The sequence below is a fragment of the Barbatula barbatula genome (assembly GCF_947034865.1).
Source record: "Barbatula barbatula genome assembly, chromosome: 15".
NCBI lineage: Eukaryota > Metazoa > Chordata > Actinopteri > Cypriniformes > Nemacheilidae > Barbatula > Barbatula barbatula.
The window spans coordinates 10,044,344-10,062,284 of record NC_136778.1 but is presented as its reverse complement, the minus strand read 5'-3'; the positions used below and the strand labels follow the sequence as shown (position 1 = coordinate 10,062,284).

The 17,941-nt window shown below is 37.9% G+C and overlaps 2 protein-coding genes across 2 annotated transcripts; one reads left to right on the top strand and one right to left on the bottom strand.

Moving 5' to 3' along the window:
• The first annotated feature begins 230 nt into the window (after positions 1 to 230).
• On the top strand, positions 231 to 10,249 carry nrbp1 (nuclear receptor binding protein 1). The gene is made up of 18 exons (XM_079475088.1): positions 231 to 883; positions 1,526 to 1,851; positions 2,032 to 2,154; positions 3,499 to 3,600; positions 3,692 to 3,781; positions 4,180 to 4,220; positions 4,428 to 4,522; positions 4,614 to 4,697; positions 5,097 to 5,155; positions 5,250 to 5,348; positions 5,512 to 5,644; positions 5,756 to 5,843; positions 5,936 to 5,986; positions 6,167 to 6,302; positions 6,704 to 6,757; positions 6,852 to 6,915; positions 7,847 to 7,902; positions 8,691 to 10,249. Exons 2-18 carry the CDS (start codon positions 1,603 to 1,605, stop codon positions 8,784 to 8,786), a joined length of 1,620 nt encoding a protein of 539 aa, XP_079331214.1. The 5' UTR covers positions 231 to 883; positions 1,526 to 1,602; the 3' UTR covers positions 8,787 to 10,249.
• A 68-nt stretch (positions 10,250 to 10,317) lies between these two features.
• LOC306905135 (macoilin) lies at positions 10,318 to 17,850 on the bottom strand. The gene is made up of 11 exons (XM_079475535.1): positions 17,625 to 17,850; positions 16,180 to 16,321; positions 15,879 to 16,005; positions 15,626 to 15,749; positions 15,366 to 15,535; positions 14,341 to 14,767; positions 13,668 to 13,826; positions 12,853 to 13,023; positions 12,039 to 12,165; positions 11,475 to 11,649; positions 10,318 to 11,344 (listed from the first exon to the last, which is right to left on the bottom strand). Exons 1-11 carry the CDS (start codon positions 17,699 to 17,701, stop codon positions 11,157 to 11,159), a joined length of 1,887 nt encoding a protein of 628 aa, XP_079331661.1. The 5' UTR covers positions 17,702 to 17,850; the 3' UTR covers positions 10,318 to 11,156.
• Positions 17,851 to 17,941: the final 91 nt, after the last annotated feature.

Sequence of the window (17,941 nt, the reverse complement as noted above, 5' to 3'; positions counted from 1 at the left end):
GACAACACAAGACATAAACTTAACTGTATAATTAAATTGTCTCAGTGAAAATGTAGAATATAAGCATTATACACAAACTACAAGACTACACAAGAATACTGTACATTTAATGCATGTATGCAAACATTTAATTTGTTGTTTTCATTTTATATTTTTAATTTGTACTGTTTGTAGTCACAGGTCATGCAGAACACACAGTTAAATCCCGAGCGGCTCCAGCAGATGTCGCTGTGCGCACTCGCCTGTGATTTATTTTACACTCACTTAATAAACGCCAGTGGAGGTTCACGCAGGGATAAAGCAACAGCCCGCTAACTTAGCACTCAGAGCTGTCGCCATTTCCGTGTATATTTTCGGGAGACCTTGGTGTATATTAAATTCATTGTCGCATACTGAAGTCTTTTAGGAGACAAGTCTTTCTGGGAGCACCTTTAAGAAGACCGCGAATATCCGGCAGTGTAGTTTTTGCGGCCATCCAGTTAACCGCATCAAATCTGTCATCCAGTAAATTCATTTTTGGTGGTTGTGTTTTTGCTCAAGCCTGAAATCTTTAAGACAATTGCTACTTTTTCTTACAGGAGCTGTTTTTGCTATTAATTCGGCTGTTGTACCGAAGGCCGCAGAGCTAACTTACACTGCTAGCCTCGGTCCCGTGTAAGTTAGCTGCTTAAGAACTAATAGTTTACGTGTTATTAGTGTTATTATCGCGGACTTGTAATATTAATCCGAGATCATACACGGACGTACTGAGCTTGAGGATTCAATGTTTTTCACATTTCTTTGAGGACCTTCCCACCGCTCTGTTGATACATTTAGCTAGTGACGGCTAACGTTAGCTGCTTCCGGCGAGCTGGATACGCCACTCATCTCAGGATAAACTACAGTAAGATTATAAAGCTTCACTGTTTAATAATGTGCATGATAGCGTTTTTGTCCGTCTTTATGTATTGTCATTATAGTCGTTTTTATTGTGTGTTTAACACTCACACTGTGGTCTGGGGTTGAACTGAGGACAGCACCGACACAACGCGCAGAAAAATGTAAACAGTAAACAGATATCTGCTAATGTTTCAACAGCTTTTATACGTTTGTTTGTTTTGTTTCCATAAAGAGTAAAGTGTTAAACTTGGAATTTAAAGTGGCACAGTGACACCGAGTTACCATTTACGTTATAATCGTCATTTCCTGCGTCGGTTCTGATTTGTCGCCCGTAAAACTTAGTCAAGTTCAAGTGACGTTCATCGTGTTCTGTATGAGCGTGTATAATATCTTTTTGTATAAGTTACTTTATTTATTTCAGTTATTGTTTCTTCTAAAAAAAAATCAAACCGCAATTTATTTGGAAATCAGATATCTATAAAGTGAGCCACAAAGGCCTGCTTTACGTTAGTTTTACAGTCACACTATGCATGCAATTTTACATGTATTTGCAAACATTATTACTAACAGATAAACTAGCTAAAGTAGATATTAAAATGTATATATTTAAAACCATAATGTTTATACTGTTGAACCTCTCCGGCAGCTCTGCCTCCTGGCCTCGAGGTTGAGACAGGCTTCATTTTTGTGGCGGTTCAGGTCAGGGGTCTGTCTTATCCCTTAATGATGTCTGAAGAAGCAAAACAGACTTCCGCACCTGCCCCCGCGTCCACGATGGATGCCAAGTCCGATTCCACAGCCTCACCACCTCCAGTTCAGGGGGTTTCTTCAGTGTCTCCCCCCGTATCCACCCTAACGCAGTCTGCACCACCCGCAACTGAGGAGGAGGAGGAGGAGGAGGAGGAGAGCGAAGATGAATCCGAGATTCTGGAGGAAAGCCCCTGTGGACGCTGGCAGAAACGGAGAGAGGAGGTACCGATCTGTGTGCAGCCTATAGACTTATAGAATTGGTTACAATTTGATCTGTTTTTATTTGTATAGTTTCATACCACTAACACTTTTATTTAAAAGGGGAAGTTATGGACGTTTATATGGGTTCATTGCTGTCGGTGTATTTTTTTAAGTGTTCTCAAGCTCATTTTGTTCTCACAGGTAAACCAGCGTAATGTACCTGGTATCGACAACGCTTACCTTGCCATGGACACAGAGGAAGGCGTGGAGGTGGTGTGGAATGAGGTCATGTTTTCTGAGAGGAAGAACTATAAAGTACAGGAGGTAGAACTAAACTTATCTCTCTGCCTTTGCTTGCTTTGTCTTTATGGCAAAAATGTAAACTAAAACCTCCAGTGAAAGCAAAATGATGAAAAAAAAAGTAAATCAATAAACTGCTATGTTTCTAGAATCTTTCTTGAGATCACGCTACGCTTGAGCCTCTCATTAAAGATCTCGTCCAATCAAATCTGCTTTAGAATCCGAAGAGTACTGCCCGCTTCACTATGAGCGCTGCGGACGCATCGCCTCAAATCAGCCACTTCTTTGCACATTTATTATGTCCTACATGGTGAATGACACATAATTTACATTTACATCACCATTAACATCTACATTTTGCGTTAGTGTCACGCCAGCGGTTGCACGTGAGTGTCCTCCGGTTCAGAGCCACGATAGCATGATAGCTCTATGGAAGAGATTCGACATTGCAGCCTTGCTGAATAAAGGAGAAGACAAACGCCAGTGTCACTCACCAACGTAAATCACTGGTATCACTCGTCTTTCTATTGTTTTTCGATAGACTTTACACCATTGGGGCTATTATGCTGTTAAATGCCGCTTTGCTGTGTGCTGTAAATGAAAAGCTGCGTTTTTTTGGTCAAAATTATGTCAACACATCAAATAATGCTGTTTGTCCAAAGCATTGCAGTGGGGCTTTAAAATTACCAAGGCAGGATATGTGAGAAGTGTGATCACACCCAGCATGAAAGTTCATACTTTACACCAAATTCTAATCTGTGGCTTCCTGTATTTATGGTTAGTAATAGAGAATGCTATGAATTTGGATTACCGTTGATTATCTTTCTATGAGTCATATAGGGCAGGTTGACTACTTAAGAGATCAAATGTGTTCGTTTGCTTTTATTGGGGGCAAGTTTCCTGAACAAAGTGGTCTGACCTGTTCGATGCCTTTATGGAAACCGCATTCTCCCTTAGAGCCCTCAGCTTCAAATGAATAAAATAATAAGGAAAACATTCAGCGTGGTTGCGTAACTATGTGGTAATGTGTCTCTTAAGTGTTAAAAATGTTAAAAGGCAATCCTTAAGATAGCTTATTGCAAACTGTTGTTGCCTGGAAGCGCTATTTAATCAAGCTCTATTCCTTAATGTCAGGCATAGAGTCGTGGACAGCCATCTGTTTGGCCCGTCCACGTACTGCACCCCCTCACCTCTCTGCTTGGCAGACGCCAAGGATGGAATTCAATAAGTAATTTTAGAGGTTGCTTTTTGACTGGTTTTGCAGTCCACATTGTTGATTGCATTTCCATAAGCACACGATTTGTCTGTTTGTGTTAAACGGTTCTATAAAAAATCGATCTGACAAATTGTTTATTTTTGTTTTTTTAGGAAAAGGTGAAAGCAGTGTTTGATAACCTCATCCAGCTTGAACATTTGAATATAGTGAAGTTTCACAAGTACTGGGCAGATGTGAAAGAGAACCGAGCCAGGGTCAGAAACTTTATTATTGAGAAACACCTTTTTTAAATAGTATTGAGTATTGTAAGATATTAAAAAGCTTTTTCCCCCCACCATCTTTTAGGTTATTTTTATAACAGAATACATGTCCTCTGGGAGTCTTAAGCAGTTTCTAAAAAAGACTAAGAAGAATCATAAGACCATGAATGAGAAGGTATGAATTCTGCTGTTTTGTCTCATGGGAATTGCTGGAATATTTGTCCTTGTTGACTGTGATTTAAAGTATGCAGCTGCCTAATGTTAGTATGTGTGCTATTCAGTTAGTATGTGCATCACTGAATGCAGTTATTTGAAAATCTGAATTATATTACTAGTTTGGCACCTATACAAATATATTTTACTATTATGTCTTTATATTTTAATAGTTTAATATTGTAAGCACTATAAATGATTTTCTCCAGTTTTGTACACCCTATTTATTAATCATGTCAAGTTATAAGGTTAATGTGGCTTTTAGATGGGGTTTAATTAAATATCCAATAGTAATTTCAATACTGGACGCAGACATGTGTGCTCAGATATCATTGTTAACTCTTTGTTGTGATTTTCTAGGCATGGAAACGTTGGTGCACTCAAATTTTATCTGCCTTAAGGTGTGTGTTTTTCTTTGTTCCCCCAGCTTTTAACCAGAGATAATTTATGTTTGTAGTTTGTTCTTGCTTTATGTTATAAGTTGTATTTACCAATAAAATAGTGTGCCTATTGTCACCTGAAAACATAATTTTATGTTGCACTGTATTTTGCTTTTTTTGTGGAGATCTGTTGTATTGTGCGCAATTTTCTCACCGCTTTCTTTTTAGTTATCTGCATTCATGTGAACCTCCAATTATCCATGGGAACTTGACCTGTGACACCATCTTCATTCAGCACAATGGACTTATTAAAATCGGCTCAGGTGGACTAAACCTTACACTTACGGACGGATAGATTTTAATCTTTTTTTCAATGTTATACGTTTTGGTACTAAAGTTTCTTTGTCTTTTTAGTGGCCCCAGACACCATTAATAACCATGTCAAAACTTGTCGGGAGGAACAGAAGAGTTTGCACTTCTTTGCTCCTGAGTATGGAGGTAAAACATGCTGAACTAAGTAACTGGGGACACTTTACATTTACTAAACGTGGACCATTTTATTCAGAACAACTAATCTGTTATATTGCTTCACATGTCATATATCCTATTATATTAGTTATTGTAAAGAAGTGTTATTATGGAAAAAGATTTACACAAGTAATGCTGAATGGGACATGCCTCCCTAGCGTGCGTGAAAAAGGCCTATTGCTCCCAAGTTCACCTCGGCGGAGGAAAAATAAGGCATCCGGATTGTTTTTCTTCTGTTCCATTACATGAGGATAATAAGGAATGTTTTGTTTTATGGAGTGATGTATCTCTTTGATGTCACCACAAAGCCTTTCTAGCCTTGTTTTAGGTTTTTTAGTAAAATTTTTCCTCTTCCCTCATCAACTTCAGCTGTTGCCAATGTCACCACAGCCGTGGACATCTATTCCTTTGGAATGTGTGCCTTAGAGGTGAGCAATTTGTTTAATGTGGGCTTTGGATCCTATAAGGGCATCACACTGTCCGCACCAGTTATTCAAGTTTTATCCTCACTCTGTTTGTTAGATGGCTGTGCTGGAGATCCAGAGTAACGGAGAGTCGTCATATGTGTCACATGAAGCCATTAATAGTGCCATCAATTTTCTGGAGGACCCACTGCAGAGAGTGAGTACAGGAGCAAACACAGTTGCTAGCACAATACTCTGAGATGACCTACCGAAAGTCCCATTCTTGTAGATTCAAGGGGCTTTATTTGATTAATTGCTTTATATGCTTATGGTTAGTGTGCAGTCACATGTTTGACACATGTTGTGTGGGTGTGTTTAAGGAGTTTATTCAGAAGTGTCTGGAGGTGGACCCCAGCAAGAGGCCCACAGCCAGAGAGCTGCTTTTCCATCAAGCTCTGTTTGAAGTGCCCCTTTTGAAACTACTGGCTGCACACTGTATCGTCGGTCACCAGCGTGAGTCACTAAGCTAATCATATTGCCATTCAGTTGCATATGTGACCTTTATGAATGGGATATGGGAGCACTCAACCGATTCAAATAAATTTTCCCTTGGCTGGATTCTAGACATGTACCCTGAAAATGCTTTGGAGGAAACTACCAAGAACATGGACCCTAACCAAGTGATCTTGGAAATGAAAGAGGTCCAGCTTAAGTGAGTAGCATAGATTATTTTGAATACAATGATTTTGAAATTGATCAAATGCTGAGTGTCAAAGCTTCTATAATCCTGTCTCTTTACATTAGACTCTCCCAGTTTCCTGCTTTGGAGCTTGACAAGTTCCTTGAAGATGTGAGGTGAGCACTTTGAAATGTTAAAGATATCCGATCCAAACCCAACTTGGCCTACGTACTTCAATAAACCAGCTTTTATACTCTTCCAAAATTCAGCTTTTGCCATTCTTGCTGACATCAAGCAAGCATTCCTGACTGATGTCATTAAGACGGTGATGTGTAATATTGATTCTCATACTGTAGAAATGGAATCTATCCGCTGACTGCATTCGGCATACCCTGCCCACAGCAGCCCCAGCAGGAGGCTGTCAAGTCCCCCATCGTACCACCCTCTGTCAAATCGCCCACGCCTGAGCCTGCAGAACTGGAGACCAGGAAGGTGAGAAATGGAATGAATTACGGAGCTGGTAAATGGGGGAGGGTTTACAGTTTTCTCACCTTCCCCTGCTATCAGTCAGACTCTCTGTGTGACTTAATACATGGTGTATTATATATCTAGTTTCCGGTTGCACTTTATTTAACAGTAAGTGTATCTATAGTGTACTTACCTAAGAAAGAACTGGGTAGTATAAGGTAACTACATGGTGTAGGTCTAGGGTTAGGTTCAGGGTCAGAACCTAGTTATTATATTTACTGTTATAAGTATATAGTATGAACATGGGGAACAGAACTGTATAATAAAGTGCTACCTGATCCAAATCTAAGTGCATAGTTATAGTCAGTTCAGCAAAATGAACTGTCATTAAGCATCTGTGCTAAAGACGATATGTCTTTATTAAGGTTGTACAAATGCAGTGCAACATCGAGCCTGTGGAGGAAGGAGCAAAGCACCATGTAAGTCTTTCTTGCATTATTGGGCTAATGTAAACTAGACTTAAGTAATGAATGTAAAATACTTTGTTTAACCTTCTCACTTTGTCTTTTACAGTTGACGTTATTGCTAAAACTGGAGGATAAGCTGAACCGACATTTGAGTTGTGATTTAGCGCCAAGTAAGTGTTTCATCAGTCTACAGCCATTATGCTTATACGTGAACAGTAAAGGGCTGTTCCCACAGAACGCTTAATTGTGTCTAAAAACACAAGGAATTGTTAAAGAAGAGTGCATGGCTGAACATGCAGGTCTCGAGACGCACTTTTGACATGTTGCAGTCCGGTTATGATGTTGTGATGTATTGCACAAAGCCAATTTCGGTTTATACCCAGGTAAGTTTGCGTTTGGAGGTACGCAAACCATTATTATGTCGTGATGTATTGCACAAAGCCAGTTTCGGTTTATACCCTGGTAAGTTTAGTGTGTGCATACACTAGTTTACAGGCTCAAGAAGGCTGATTGGTTTGGGGCGGGTTTTCTCGCCCTGGAAACTGGCACTACAAAGCTAACCTGCTCCAGAGCAGGATTTACTCGGGGTTAGAGATAGCAAACTGAAGCTGGGCCAATCAGCTCTGAGCCAAGTGACATCTGACGCGGTGAAGCCACTCCCCTTGTTTCAAATTAGTGATAAGATGTAAGAGGATCTGTTTTCTACTGACCTTTTTTGGTGCACAATAGCTAGATTAGAAATTAAAACTAGTTGAATGGGTCGGGGTGACATGTAGTTCAACTGCACTTCAGTCTACCTGAGTTCGAGTCCTGACTCGAGGTCTATTCCTCCCCCTTCTCTCTTCAAGTTTGCTTCCTGTCCTCTCTACCACTGCACTGTATCACATAAAAAGTTAAAGGTAAAATAAATGTAAAAACTGTTATATGGTTATTATATTTAAAGCTAGTTTGCTATGTTGGAATAACACATCTGGTTTAAAGGGTTATTTCACAAGCATCAGATTTATGATTTTAGAAATCTTTAGATTTATGATTTTAGTGTTGACATGCATTGGCGAAGTACTGCTGAAAGCTAAGATGTTGAGCTCTGTGTGTTTTTAGATGAGAATGTAAAGGAGTTGGCTGTGGAACTGGTCCAGCTTGGCTTCATTAGTGAGGTAAGAGATCTCTGGATCTGCTCGAGATATAATACACCTTCTGATAATAAAATGGGATTAAGGATTGGATGGCATCTGTATTTCATTAAGAATGCCTGGATCTCGTGTTGTTAATTTTTAGGCAGCGTATTAGCATTGTCATTTTTCCAGCTACTGATGTAGATTCTTAGTTTTTTATGCCAAATACGATGACGACATTGCACTTCGTTTGTTGGCATTTAGATTTTTTTATTAGCTCAAACTACTGGTGATATCACACAATGTTTGTGGCTCAGGTTTGCTTATTTTTTTAAAGCAGATGCGCCAACATTTTAATAAACTGTTTCAAGCAATCAATAATTCAGTTGTTTGTTTGAGGAGATGGTTGAAGCAAGCCGTCACTGATTCCTGGAAATGTGACGATGGAAGAGGGCTATTACATAAACAGCAAGCTAATAACAACCGCAAACAAAGCCGAGATTAGCTGTCCCAAAAACCAGAAATAACACTTTCTTGCCTTTATTAATACTCAGGCTGGGGCCAAACATTACACAATACCACAACGGTTTGGCATCGCAACATTAGTGCAAATGACAGCTTTACCATCTGTACCTCATGGATTTTAGTTTGGACTGAAGAAATAGTACTTTTGCATGTACAGTATTTGCATTTAATGTATCGCATTAGAAGCATTCTTGATTCATTGAGATGAATTCAACTCACCAGCTCTAAAGCTGTATATGCTTCTTACGTTCAATACAGATAGTCGCTTTCTTGTTCTTAGATATGTTATCTCTGTCTCTCCTAAGGGGGATCAGCCACGTCTCACGACCGTGCTGGAGGAAGCCTTCTCAAAATTCTACAGCCGCAACGGCTCTCTAAATCCTGTCACCGTTTCCTCGTAGCAGAGGGTTGAATCTGCCAGCTCTTCTCCACCATTTTATCTTCATGCACAGGACAGAACTCTAGTGCTCCATCACTCGGAAGATTGTGTGCGAGCTCTGCGGGGAGAGATCCAGATGCCTCGAAAACAAAACGACCCCTAAACTTTTGTTTTTCACACCACTTCATGTGGCCGAAAGTGTTGGCAGATAGTTCCCATATATATTTATTCTGTCAATGCAGCAGTCTGCTTCTGTTATTATTTAAATGACTTGGTTATTATTTAAGTCAGTATTACAATCTGTTTTTCAGAGCGTTTTTGCTTACATTATGCGTGGGATCGGTTACTTCAAGGATTTACTAAAGTGCAAACCTTATGTTGTCTTTAAGGCACATTTTCAGTTGTTCTCTCGAGTCTCCCTTTCTGTCATTCTTCTTCGTCAGAGGAATGCGTTTCCATTTTAATGAGAAATGTACCTTTAAGGTTCAAATTAATTGTCAACCTACGCAAGATCCGCTAAGACTGTGAAAGGAAATGGGTTCTCCAAACATTCAAGTAAAAATAGCAAACCGATTATTTATCTAAAGGAGAATGATCCATCTTTAAACGTTTCAAATTTGACTTTGCTGTGGCTGTTTTTTTTAAAGCTTTCTAAGAAAAGGGCACTTGACTTGGTTTTTAGATTTTTTTCCTTTTTGTCTCCCATGTATGTGACACGGTTTTGAGTTTCAGTATAAAAGTAATGATCTGCAGAGCACCAAATGTGTTAAAATGTGCCTTTAAACAAAGACATAATCAATCTGTGGTAAGACCCATAGACAAACTCTTGTATATTTTGTTTTCCATCATGCAGATCCTTTATTTTTTTTATGTTCTTATGAAAACTGTCCAGCCACCATCTGGTCTGCATGCTAGTATACTGTAAAAATGTTATGGCACCTTTGCAGCATATTAAAACTCCAAACATATGCTTGTTACCTCAATAAATCAAAGTTCATCTTAATGGTACATCGGCATTTGTCTGTTACAAGCTGCTAATTTGAACAATGCATGAAATATGGCGACATCCAATTGCTGTCATTTGAAATGGAAAAAGTTATGTAAAAAAAGTTAGTTTATTTGTTGATGGTTTTTTTTTATGCAAACTCCATGATGTGGACTGCTTCAGACATCAGACAATGGAGATGATGCTTGGCACACTTAAAAGCACACCACCTTCAAAAAAAATGTGGTTATGCAGACCAGCAAAGACAAATGCAATCAGTTTAAAATGGAAAAGCATGATTCATTCTGTGTGGCTGTGAAGGAAACAACAGCTTTTATGAATCTTCCTGTGAAATTCTGAGGCCAGAATTTAGAGTTTATGATTTGAGTGTTTAGTTTTTGTCTCATGCTAAATATTGGAAAACTGCTTTTACATCTGTTAACCGTATCTTTTCAGAGTTGCACCCTTTCTTGATATAAAGATGAGATGTAGACAACAACTATTCTGTGTTTGCGTGTCGTTTTTTTTTGTTGAAAAAGCTGGGGTGTTTTAAGAGAAAAAAGGTTCTCATTGAAATTGACTTTATTACTGCTTCCAGAATCATTGGAAGAAAACAGCCCTTGCACAAATGCACAATTAGACATCAAAACTTTTTTTTTGTCCAAAACAATCATTTTACATAAATTGGCATGCAGACCCACAAGTAGAACTACAAAATTAAACCGTTATTTAATTTTGGTTTAGAAAAGAAATTTGTCAAGGCAGAAAAATAAACTTCTCATAAAAAAACATCCCGGTGATACATAAAAAAGGCAAAGGTTTCAGAAACATGAAAACCTACAAACGTTTTTGGGTGTTTGTTACTTCATTTATAATGTGTGTAATGTAAAAAGAATACAAAACAGTACAAAGCACTCAAATATTCACATACGGACTTACATTTGATATTGGCTTGTTATAGAAATTGAATTCACATAAACGGAGAGGCACAGAAAGGCTGTGTTGCGTTTGCCTCTTTGTCGTACACTCAACACAAAATATCCTGTTCTCCTCATGAACTCACGTTGTGTACGTTGACAGCCAAGTGCTTTTCATACTGATATCTTGCTGTTTACAAAGCTTACAGCGGTTCGCTCAGTATTTGATGGTCTTCCGCCGGACAACTCTATGTATTTACAGTCAAATTTCATTTTCATCTTGAATCATTGGCTCAGCGCAAGGTCACCCGTAACTGGCCTGGGTGTCTTTGCTTAAATCAGTGCACCCGTAGACTCACCAGGGGCTGTTGACATTGTCGAAAGGCAAAGTTTCCAGGCAAATCTTGTAGCTTTTAGATGCCCCAAGTTTGGAATGTCAAAGAGGAGTCCAAAAATGTTTTAAAAGCCGTCCGATTGGTCCTCGCTGGCCTTATTTCTTTAGACATTGGTACATGAGTGCTCTTGGATTCAGCATGTAGCGCTCTGAGTTGAGGAACTTGAGGTACTGGGGCATAGATGACCGCGGGGTCATAAAGGACAAACCTGGAGCCACAGCCATTGCTTCTGCAAGCTTCTGCTTCATTTCTCGAACTTCATGGTCTTGTTTTACAATTTTAACTATAACAAAAGGAGAATAAATATTGAGACTCAGATGAATAATTGGTGAGATATAAAGAATCACGTTTGATCAGTAATACTTTCAGAAATTTTTAAAGATGCATAGAAAATTGTAAATGAGAAGAAGAACCTTGAGCTATCTCCAGCTGTCTACGGGCATCTCCCAAGGCAGAGAAGAGATCTAGTTTGAGGCGGGTTTCTGCGCTCAGGTTGTACTCTAGATGCTGTGCCTTGTCCTGCAATGATGAGAGAGCTGAGAGCATGGCATCTGCCTCCTGTTCTGTACATCTGCTCCTTTGAAGGGTCTAAAGTGGAACATTGCAAATATGAGATGGTTATAGAATGGAACAGCATCGGACAATACAGTACAGTAGTATATTGACATCTCAGTTGTCTAATTATTTTTTTCGTTTAAGATCCAGTGTATGGAATTTAGCGGCATCTAGTGGTGAGGTTGTGAATTGCAGCCAACGGCTCCCTCCATCGTTTAAGTCATCACGGCATAAAAAATTCGCACAATTTCTGAAAGACCTGACTTCTGTGTAGGCATGTTTAATATAGTAGAGACACCAGTAACTCTATTTTGCACAGAAACTTTCATTCACAAGCTATCTGAGTCCAAATTAAAATATAAAACACAACAAAGCCCATCACAACAAAAAAACGAAACAAATCTATGAACCCTGTTACATACCTCCACTTCATTTTCTAAAGCTATCATTCGATTCTCTTTCTCCTGGTATTGCAGCTGTAGTTGTTTATATTCTGTATCTAGATCTTTTGCTCTTTTCCTCAGCATTTGAGTTTCACTGTGTTCTTGCCTACAATGGAAAAAATACACAATTTTATATCATCTGGTTTACTTTGATCAATTGAAATCACATTTCTAATAAAGGCAGTCCATTTTGACCTAAAAAAAGCTAAATAGTGTATTACACGATATAACAGATTTTTTAAAAAGCTGTGATTCGCTTAAATTTTTACTGTTTCTTTATGAAGTTTAACATGCTGAATAAGAAAATCACATACATTTTTTTACCATCGCCAGTACTCACAGAAACAAAAGTGAACATTTTATCATTTTTCAAGATGTAGTCACCAATCATCATCATCATCATCATCCCACTTTCCCTGTGTTACTAACATTTCTAGAATTTTTTTTATTCTAATATAATTTTTAAAATATGTGAAACGTTTTTGTTTACTTGCAATATATTTTAATAAATGATATACAGTATGTAAGCTCAAACTTTACTTGAGGTAAATATACACTAAAACATTGATGCTACATGAAAATAAATATTAACACAATAATTAGTTCCACAGAATTGTACAAGAACTATAAAAAGTTTGTTTGTATAAAAAATTAGTTAGTTACATTGTGTTATTGTTGACCAAAACATTGAATTTTTGATGCTCTGTCTGGAAAAGTATTACTAGTTTATATTGCAATGGATGACTAATATATGCATACTGCATGAATTCCATTGCTTTAGCATAAAAATTACCTGTGTGACGCATTTCGAAGCAAAATAGATGCTTCATCAAATTTTTGGATTCTGACTTCTGCAAGTTGTTTTTCTACTGAAAGCCGGGCTTCTGTTTCCATTCTGATTTTCTTCTCCACCATGGAACCGTTTTGCTTGTCCTTCTGTCGGGATTTTGTCAGACACTGTATCCTGCATGGCAGCACACCAGAGAATTTAAATGAACACCATTAGCTTTCACGTTCAAGTCAAACTTTTACAGTATAAGCTTTATAAATGTCCTTGTAGCACATCAATTATTTGCAAATGTATGTTTTATTTTTCAGATTTAAATTACCATAATAAAAGCCAGATATTTCAGTGCAAGAATAATAGACGACGTGTGAGCTTTTAGAAAATAAACTATTTTACAATACACATTTCTAGGCAAAATTGGACACTAGTGACTACCATTATAAAAATGCTTTATACATGTCTTTGGTCTGTTGAAACAAAAGAAGATATTTTGAAGAATGTAGGAAAGAAAACAGTTCTGGGGCACCTTTGTTTACCATTGTACTACTATGGTGGCCAAGAACTATCTCTGAAATTAAAACAGATTTGGAACAAATCGAAGGTGATGAAATAATGACCGAATTTTGTGAACTGTCCCTTTAACATATGTTTCCTATAACCTTCTAACAAAGAAAAAATATAAATAAAATGAACTTCTGGAACACACAGTACATGTTTATTATGAACACCAACTCAAACTTTAAGTGCAATACAGAACACACAAGTCAGAGTTCTAATGCCAAGAGCAACAGAAAGAGAGCAGAAGAGATCAGAGAACTCACTTGTTCTGCAGAAGTTCATTTGCATGTCTGAGCAGTGAGACTTCTGGCCGCAGACTGTGTTCACTGTTGGTGAGATTACAAATGTGACTGCGCAGTTCTTGCTCGCTCTGTCTGCTCGATTGCAGCTCGCCCTTTATTCTCCTCGTCTCTTGTTCCAGCCTGTAGAACAGATGGAGATCAATACACAGCAAATGTAATACGAACTGATGCACGCGCACTGTAAACAATTTCTGTAGAAATGTATAGTATTACTGGCAGCAGTCCAATAACTTAATGTAGATTTACATTTATGTTATTTACTGGCAACAGTTTGTTCAAAGATAAATAAACATTAAATATCAACAAGTCTTTATCTTTACAGGAAAAAACTGTAAAATAACAGCCTCATGCAATGCATTATGGGAATCAAAATAAGAAAAAAAACCATAAAAAGGTTGATATGGATTTCTGGTTCCCAGAATGCTTTGCATGAGGCTGTAATTTTATAGTTTTTTCCTGTATAGAAAAAGACTAGTTGATATTTAATGTTCATTTATCTTTGAATTGTTGCCAATAAATTAGATCAATATAAATCTACAGTAAACTTTAACTAGCTGCATAACTACAGCAAAACATTTTACAGTTGCAAGCATATCATATTTTTGTTGTTTAATCATATAAATTGGATACGTACTTCAGTATCTGGTCAGCATGCTGGTTCTGAGGACTTGAGATGTTCGCTGAGCACCGTTCGGCAGGATCCCCTGTAGAGTTGTTGGCCTTCGGGGCTTTCTGCTTTTTCTCCCCTTTGCTAGTAGGGATGTTTACTGAACCTCGCTGCACTTTGGGCAGGGAGCTCCTGGGAGGTCTAGGAGCTTTAGTGCTCTGATCCTCCTGAGGTATGTTTTCAGGGATTTCTAACATGGATGTAGAGTCCAAAAGAAGTTCACCTCCCCGGTGCTTGGGCCCTGGAGCTTGTGGATTTGTGTCTTTTTCAGGTCGTCCAGGAAGTCTGTGGATTTGCAGACAGTCTTCCATATTTTGCTTGTCCTCTGATGTGATGTCATCATTTGGACACTGGTATTGCATTGGCCTGGATTTGGTCACCTTGAATTTGGGATCTGTCAACACAAGGTAATAGTTTCGAAGGAATTTTAACACGATCATATTATGTTCTGTCATAACTGAAGTGAAACTTATAAATACTCAATTTATGTAATACGTTATCAAGGTATGAGCTTTTAGAAAACTTAAAGGGATAGTTCACCCAAAAATTGTAATTCTGTCATAATTTACTCACCTTCGAGTTGTGCCAAATCTGTATAAATGTATTTGTTCTGATGAACACAGAGAAATATTTGGCTCCCATAGTAGGAAAATATACGTTATAATGTTTTGGTTCTGTTGAACACAAAAGAAGATATTTTGAAGAACATAAGACGGTTCTGGGGCACTTTTGACTACCATTGTATTTTCGTACTCCTACTTTGGGAGTCAATGGGGGTCAAAATCTGTGTGGTTAAAAGCATTCTTCAAAATATCTTTATCTGTGTTCATCAGAACAAAGAATTTTATACAGATTTGGAACAACTCAAAGGTGAGTAAATGAAGAGAGAATTTTGGGGTGAAGTATCCCTTTAAGGGTCTAATTTATAAAAGAACTATTAATACTACACGCATTAGAAAAGGGAAACACTTATAGAAGGAAGTTATATGTACCTTCCGTCCACAATTTTGGGTACAGGTGCATGTAAGGAGGTAGCGATTGTTGTAAGAGATCCATGTGGAGGTCGTTCTCGCTCGGAATGGATTTTTCAGTGCGCAGCTTGAACATACTGGTGAAGTAGCATGTTGCATCAAATCCCATATACACTAGTGGATAACCAATGCTGGGAGAAATAATGAGTTTCATTAAGTGATTGCTGAATGTGTGACATATAAAGGTCCAGCTCTGAAATAAATTGACAATCAGAACTTACCAGTGTGCAGCAAATAGATGGGACAGATTTGCATGGGGACTTTTAAGGTCCCGCAGCCGCAGAGAGGCTTCCATATACACTAAGAGTATCCATAATGTCACAGTTGACATACAGATTCCCTTTTCTGCAAATCAACAAATGTATAAATAAACAGGAACTACGAAACAGGAACACCATAATACATGCAGGGGCAGAGGTTATTATGTTTATCTGTATTGCAATATAAAGATAATGTGAAGAGTTTGGGTGTTACCTGTATGCCACATATAGTTGAGTAAGACATATGTACTGGCTGCAAAGAACAGCCAGTGAAGCGGCACAAAAATTAAACAGAATAAGTCCAGAGTAAACGCAGCACACACAAAAACCACACAGATGGCCTGGAAAAGAAAAGGAGCGATCAGCATCTTTACATTCTATTAAGTATTATTTTTATTGGTCTTATGTATGTATTTTATGCATACACACATATATATATATTATATAAGGAACATTTATCCAGGACAAAGATAATAGACAGTCAAGGATGTTTAAATTCACAGAAAACTGCCTACCAGCCCATGACAGTGAAATGTGGTGTAGACGGTTCCTAGAAAGAGCCAACAGGGCCACAGGTATTCCAGTCTGAACTCCAGAATAAAGTCAGCAAACAGCACCAGCATCCAGACGATCATTAACTTCAGAACGGAGTAAGCGCTGAAAGTTTTTAAATTTAAAGTTATTTACATTCAACTACATAAAACAAGTTGTTAAATGATATATTTTTCCCTTAAATGTGTAAATTAATGTTAGTTAATTATACATAAGCTAATATATCATTAGATTGCAGTTTTTTATAAACCGTTTCCATAATAAAATTAATATTAACAATTATATTATAAAAATACCAACATGAATCATCTCTTCAAGTCTATGGAGATCAAATCAAGCTTCAAAAACTGAGTCATTGTACAAATGCAAAAAAACCGAGTTCCTTCAGGCATTGTGTATAAACTTAATGATGACTGACAGCCAACATTAATAAACGATTTGCTTTGAGTAATTAAACGAAAATACAAGTAAAAAGTCACATATAGTATTTCAAGAGTTTACAAATAATATGTTGATCGTGCAATCCATTGTGGTCCATTCCTTTGTTCAAGCTTTCAGCCCTTCACTTCCCTTTGTGTTTGGTAACCATGACAACATTTCATCTTCTGCATCAGCACCTAAATCTACAGTGTTGCCATGGCTATTTAAAGAACAAGAATCAGTTGTGCAAGAAATGTGTGCACATTAATTTCTGTTTAACGCTTACAAAATACAAGACAATCATCTTTAACAACACTCCTTTTAAACTAGATTGTAACGTGATTGAGAACAATAGAAAAGCAGCGACACTGTATCAAATATAAAGATGCACTCAGCAACTTAAAAACAAAGCTATGAATTTTTTTTTTCAATAATACTATTATTATACCCGTACTTTAGCTAATACAGTAAACATCACAATCTTTAGTCTATCGTGGAAACGCACTATCGCGTGTTTTCCGTCTGTTTTTTTCGTCTAGCCTCAGGCCCTAGTCTGTGTTTTCAGACAATCTGTTTTCTTAGAAATTCTACTGTCATTCAGACACAATGTAAAGGCAACTCGTAAGAAAGAGCTTACATCAACATAGCCACATTTATAAACACCATTGCATAAACGATACAGAATATTCAACGGTGATCGTAAAAATAGACGGGGATAACATTTTGTTATTTAATAATTTCAGTAACGTGGCCATCTCGTAAAATTCCGTTTTCCTTCGCAAAATATTAGCCATTTGGCCTTATGGATTCATTTAATCAGCATTAGGCTACACGACTTAAAACGCAATTGGTAATAATAACAGACACTGTTTGTTTATTTGTTTACATCAATCCGCGCATCGGCTTGGAATTGACGAGCGCGATCCATTCAGGTGCAAAACGCATAAGGGCAATAACACAACAACAAAGCAGTGCTGTGTTGTCTTACCTTTCGGAAATCTTCTCTGTGAGTTTGATCTTTTTCATTTTCCGTAGCCTGCCTATATCCATGTAGCGTTTCTTCATGTTATGGCTTCTGGTCCTCTTGGCAGTTTAGTCCATTAAATGGGTAATTGTAAGAGTGGAGGTCTCATTTACAGTAACCTGAGCAGAAGCGCTTTGTGCGTGAAGGTAGATGTGCGCACGCTCGACGAGAACTTCACCGAGAACGCAGCGACGCGCATGTATGTCTGGAGGATATGTGGCTGCACAAAACGCGTTGTTGTTGACCACACATGCGGCTTTGATGCGTTTAGCGCGCTACCG

What these genes read in the sequence shown, in the direction of transcription:
- nrbp1 (XM_079475088.1), top strand. Translation starts at nt 1,603, where the DNA reads ATGATGTCTGAAGAAGCAAAACAGACTTCCGCACCTGCCCCCGCGTCC. An exon ending in CAAATTTTATCTGCCTTAAG is followed by an intron (nt 4,221 to 4,427) that starts GTGTGTGTTTTT and finishes CTTTCTTTTTAG; the next exon opens with TTATCTGCATTCATGTGAAC. An exon ending in GAGTTGTGATTTAGCGCCAA is followed by an intron (nt 6,916 to 7,846) that starts GTAAGTGTTTCA and finishes GTGTGTTTTTAG; the next exon opens with ATGAGAATGTAAAGGAGTTG.
- LOC306905135 (XM_079475535.1), bottom strand. Translation starts at nt 17,701, where the DNA reads ATGAAGAAACGCTACATGGATATAGGCAGGCTACGGAAAATGAAAAAG. An exon ending in CCCAAAATTGTGGACGGAAG is followed by an intron (nt 14,768 to 15,365) that starts GTACATATAACT and finishes TTGTGTTGACAG; the next exon opens with ATCCCAAATTCAAGGTGACC. An exon ending in CTTCGAAATGCGTCACACAG is followed by an intron (nt 12,166 to 12,852) that starts GTAATTTTTATG and finishes TTTCCATTGTAG; the next exon opens with GCAAGAACACAGTGAAACTC.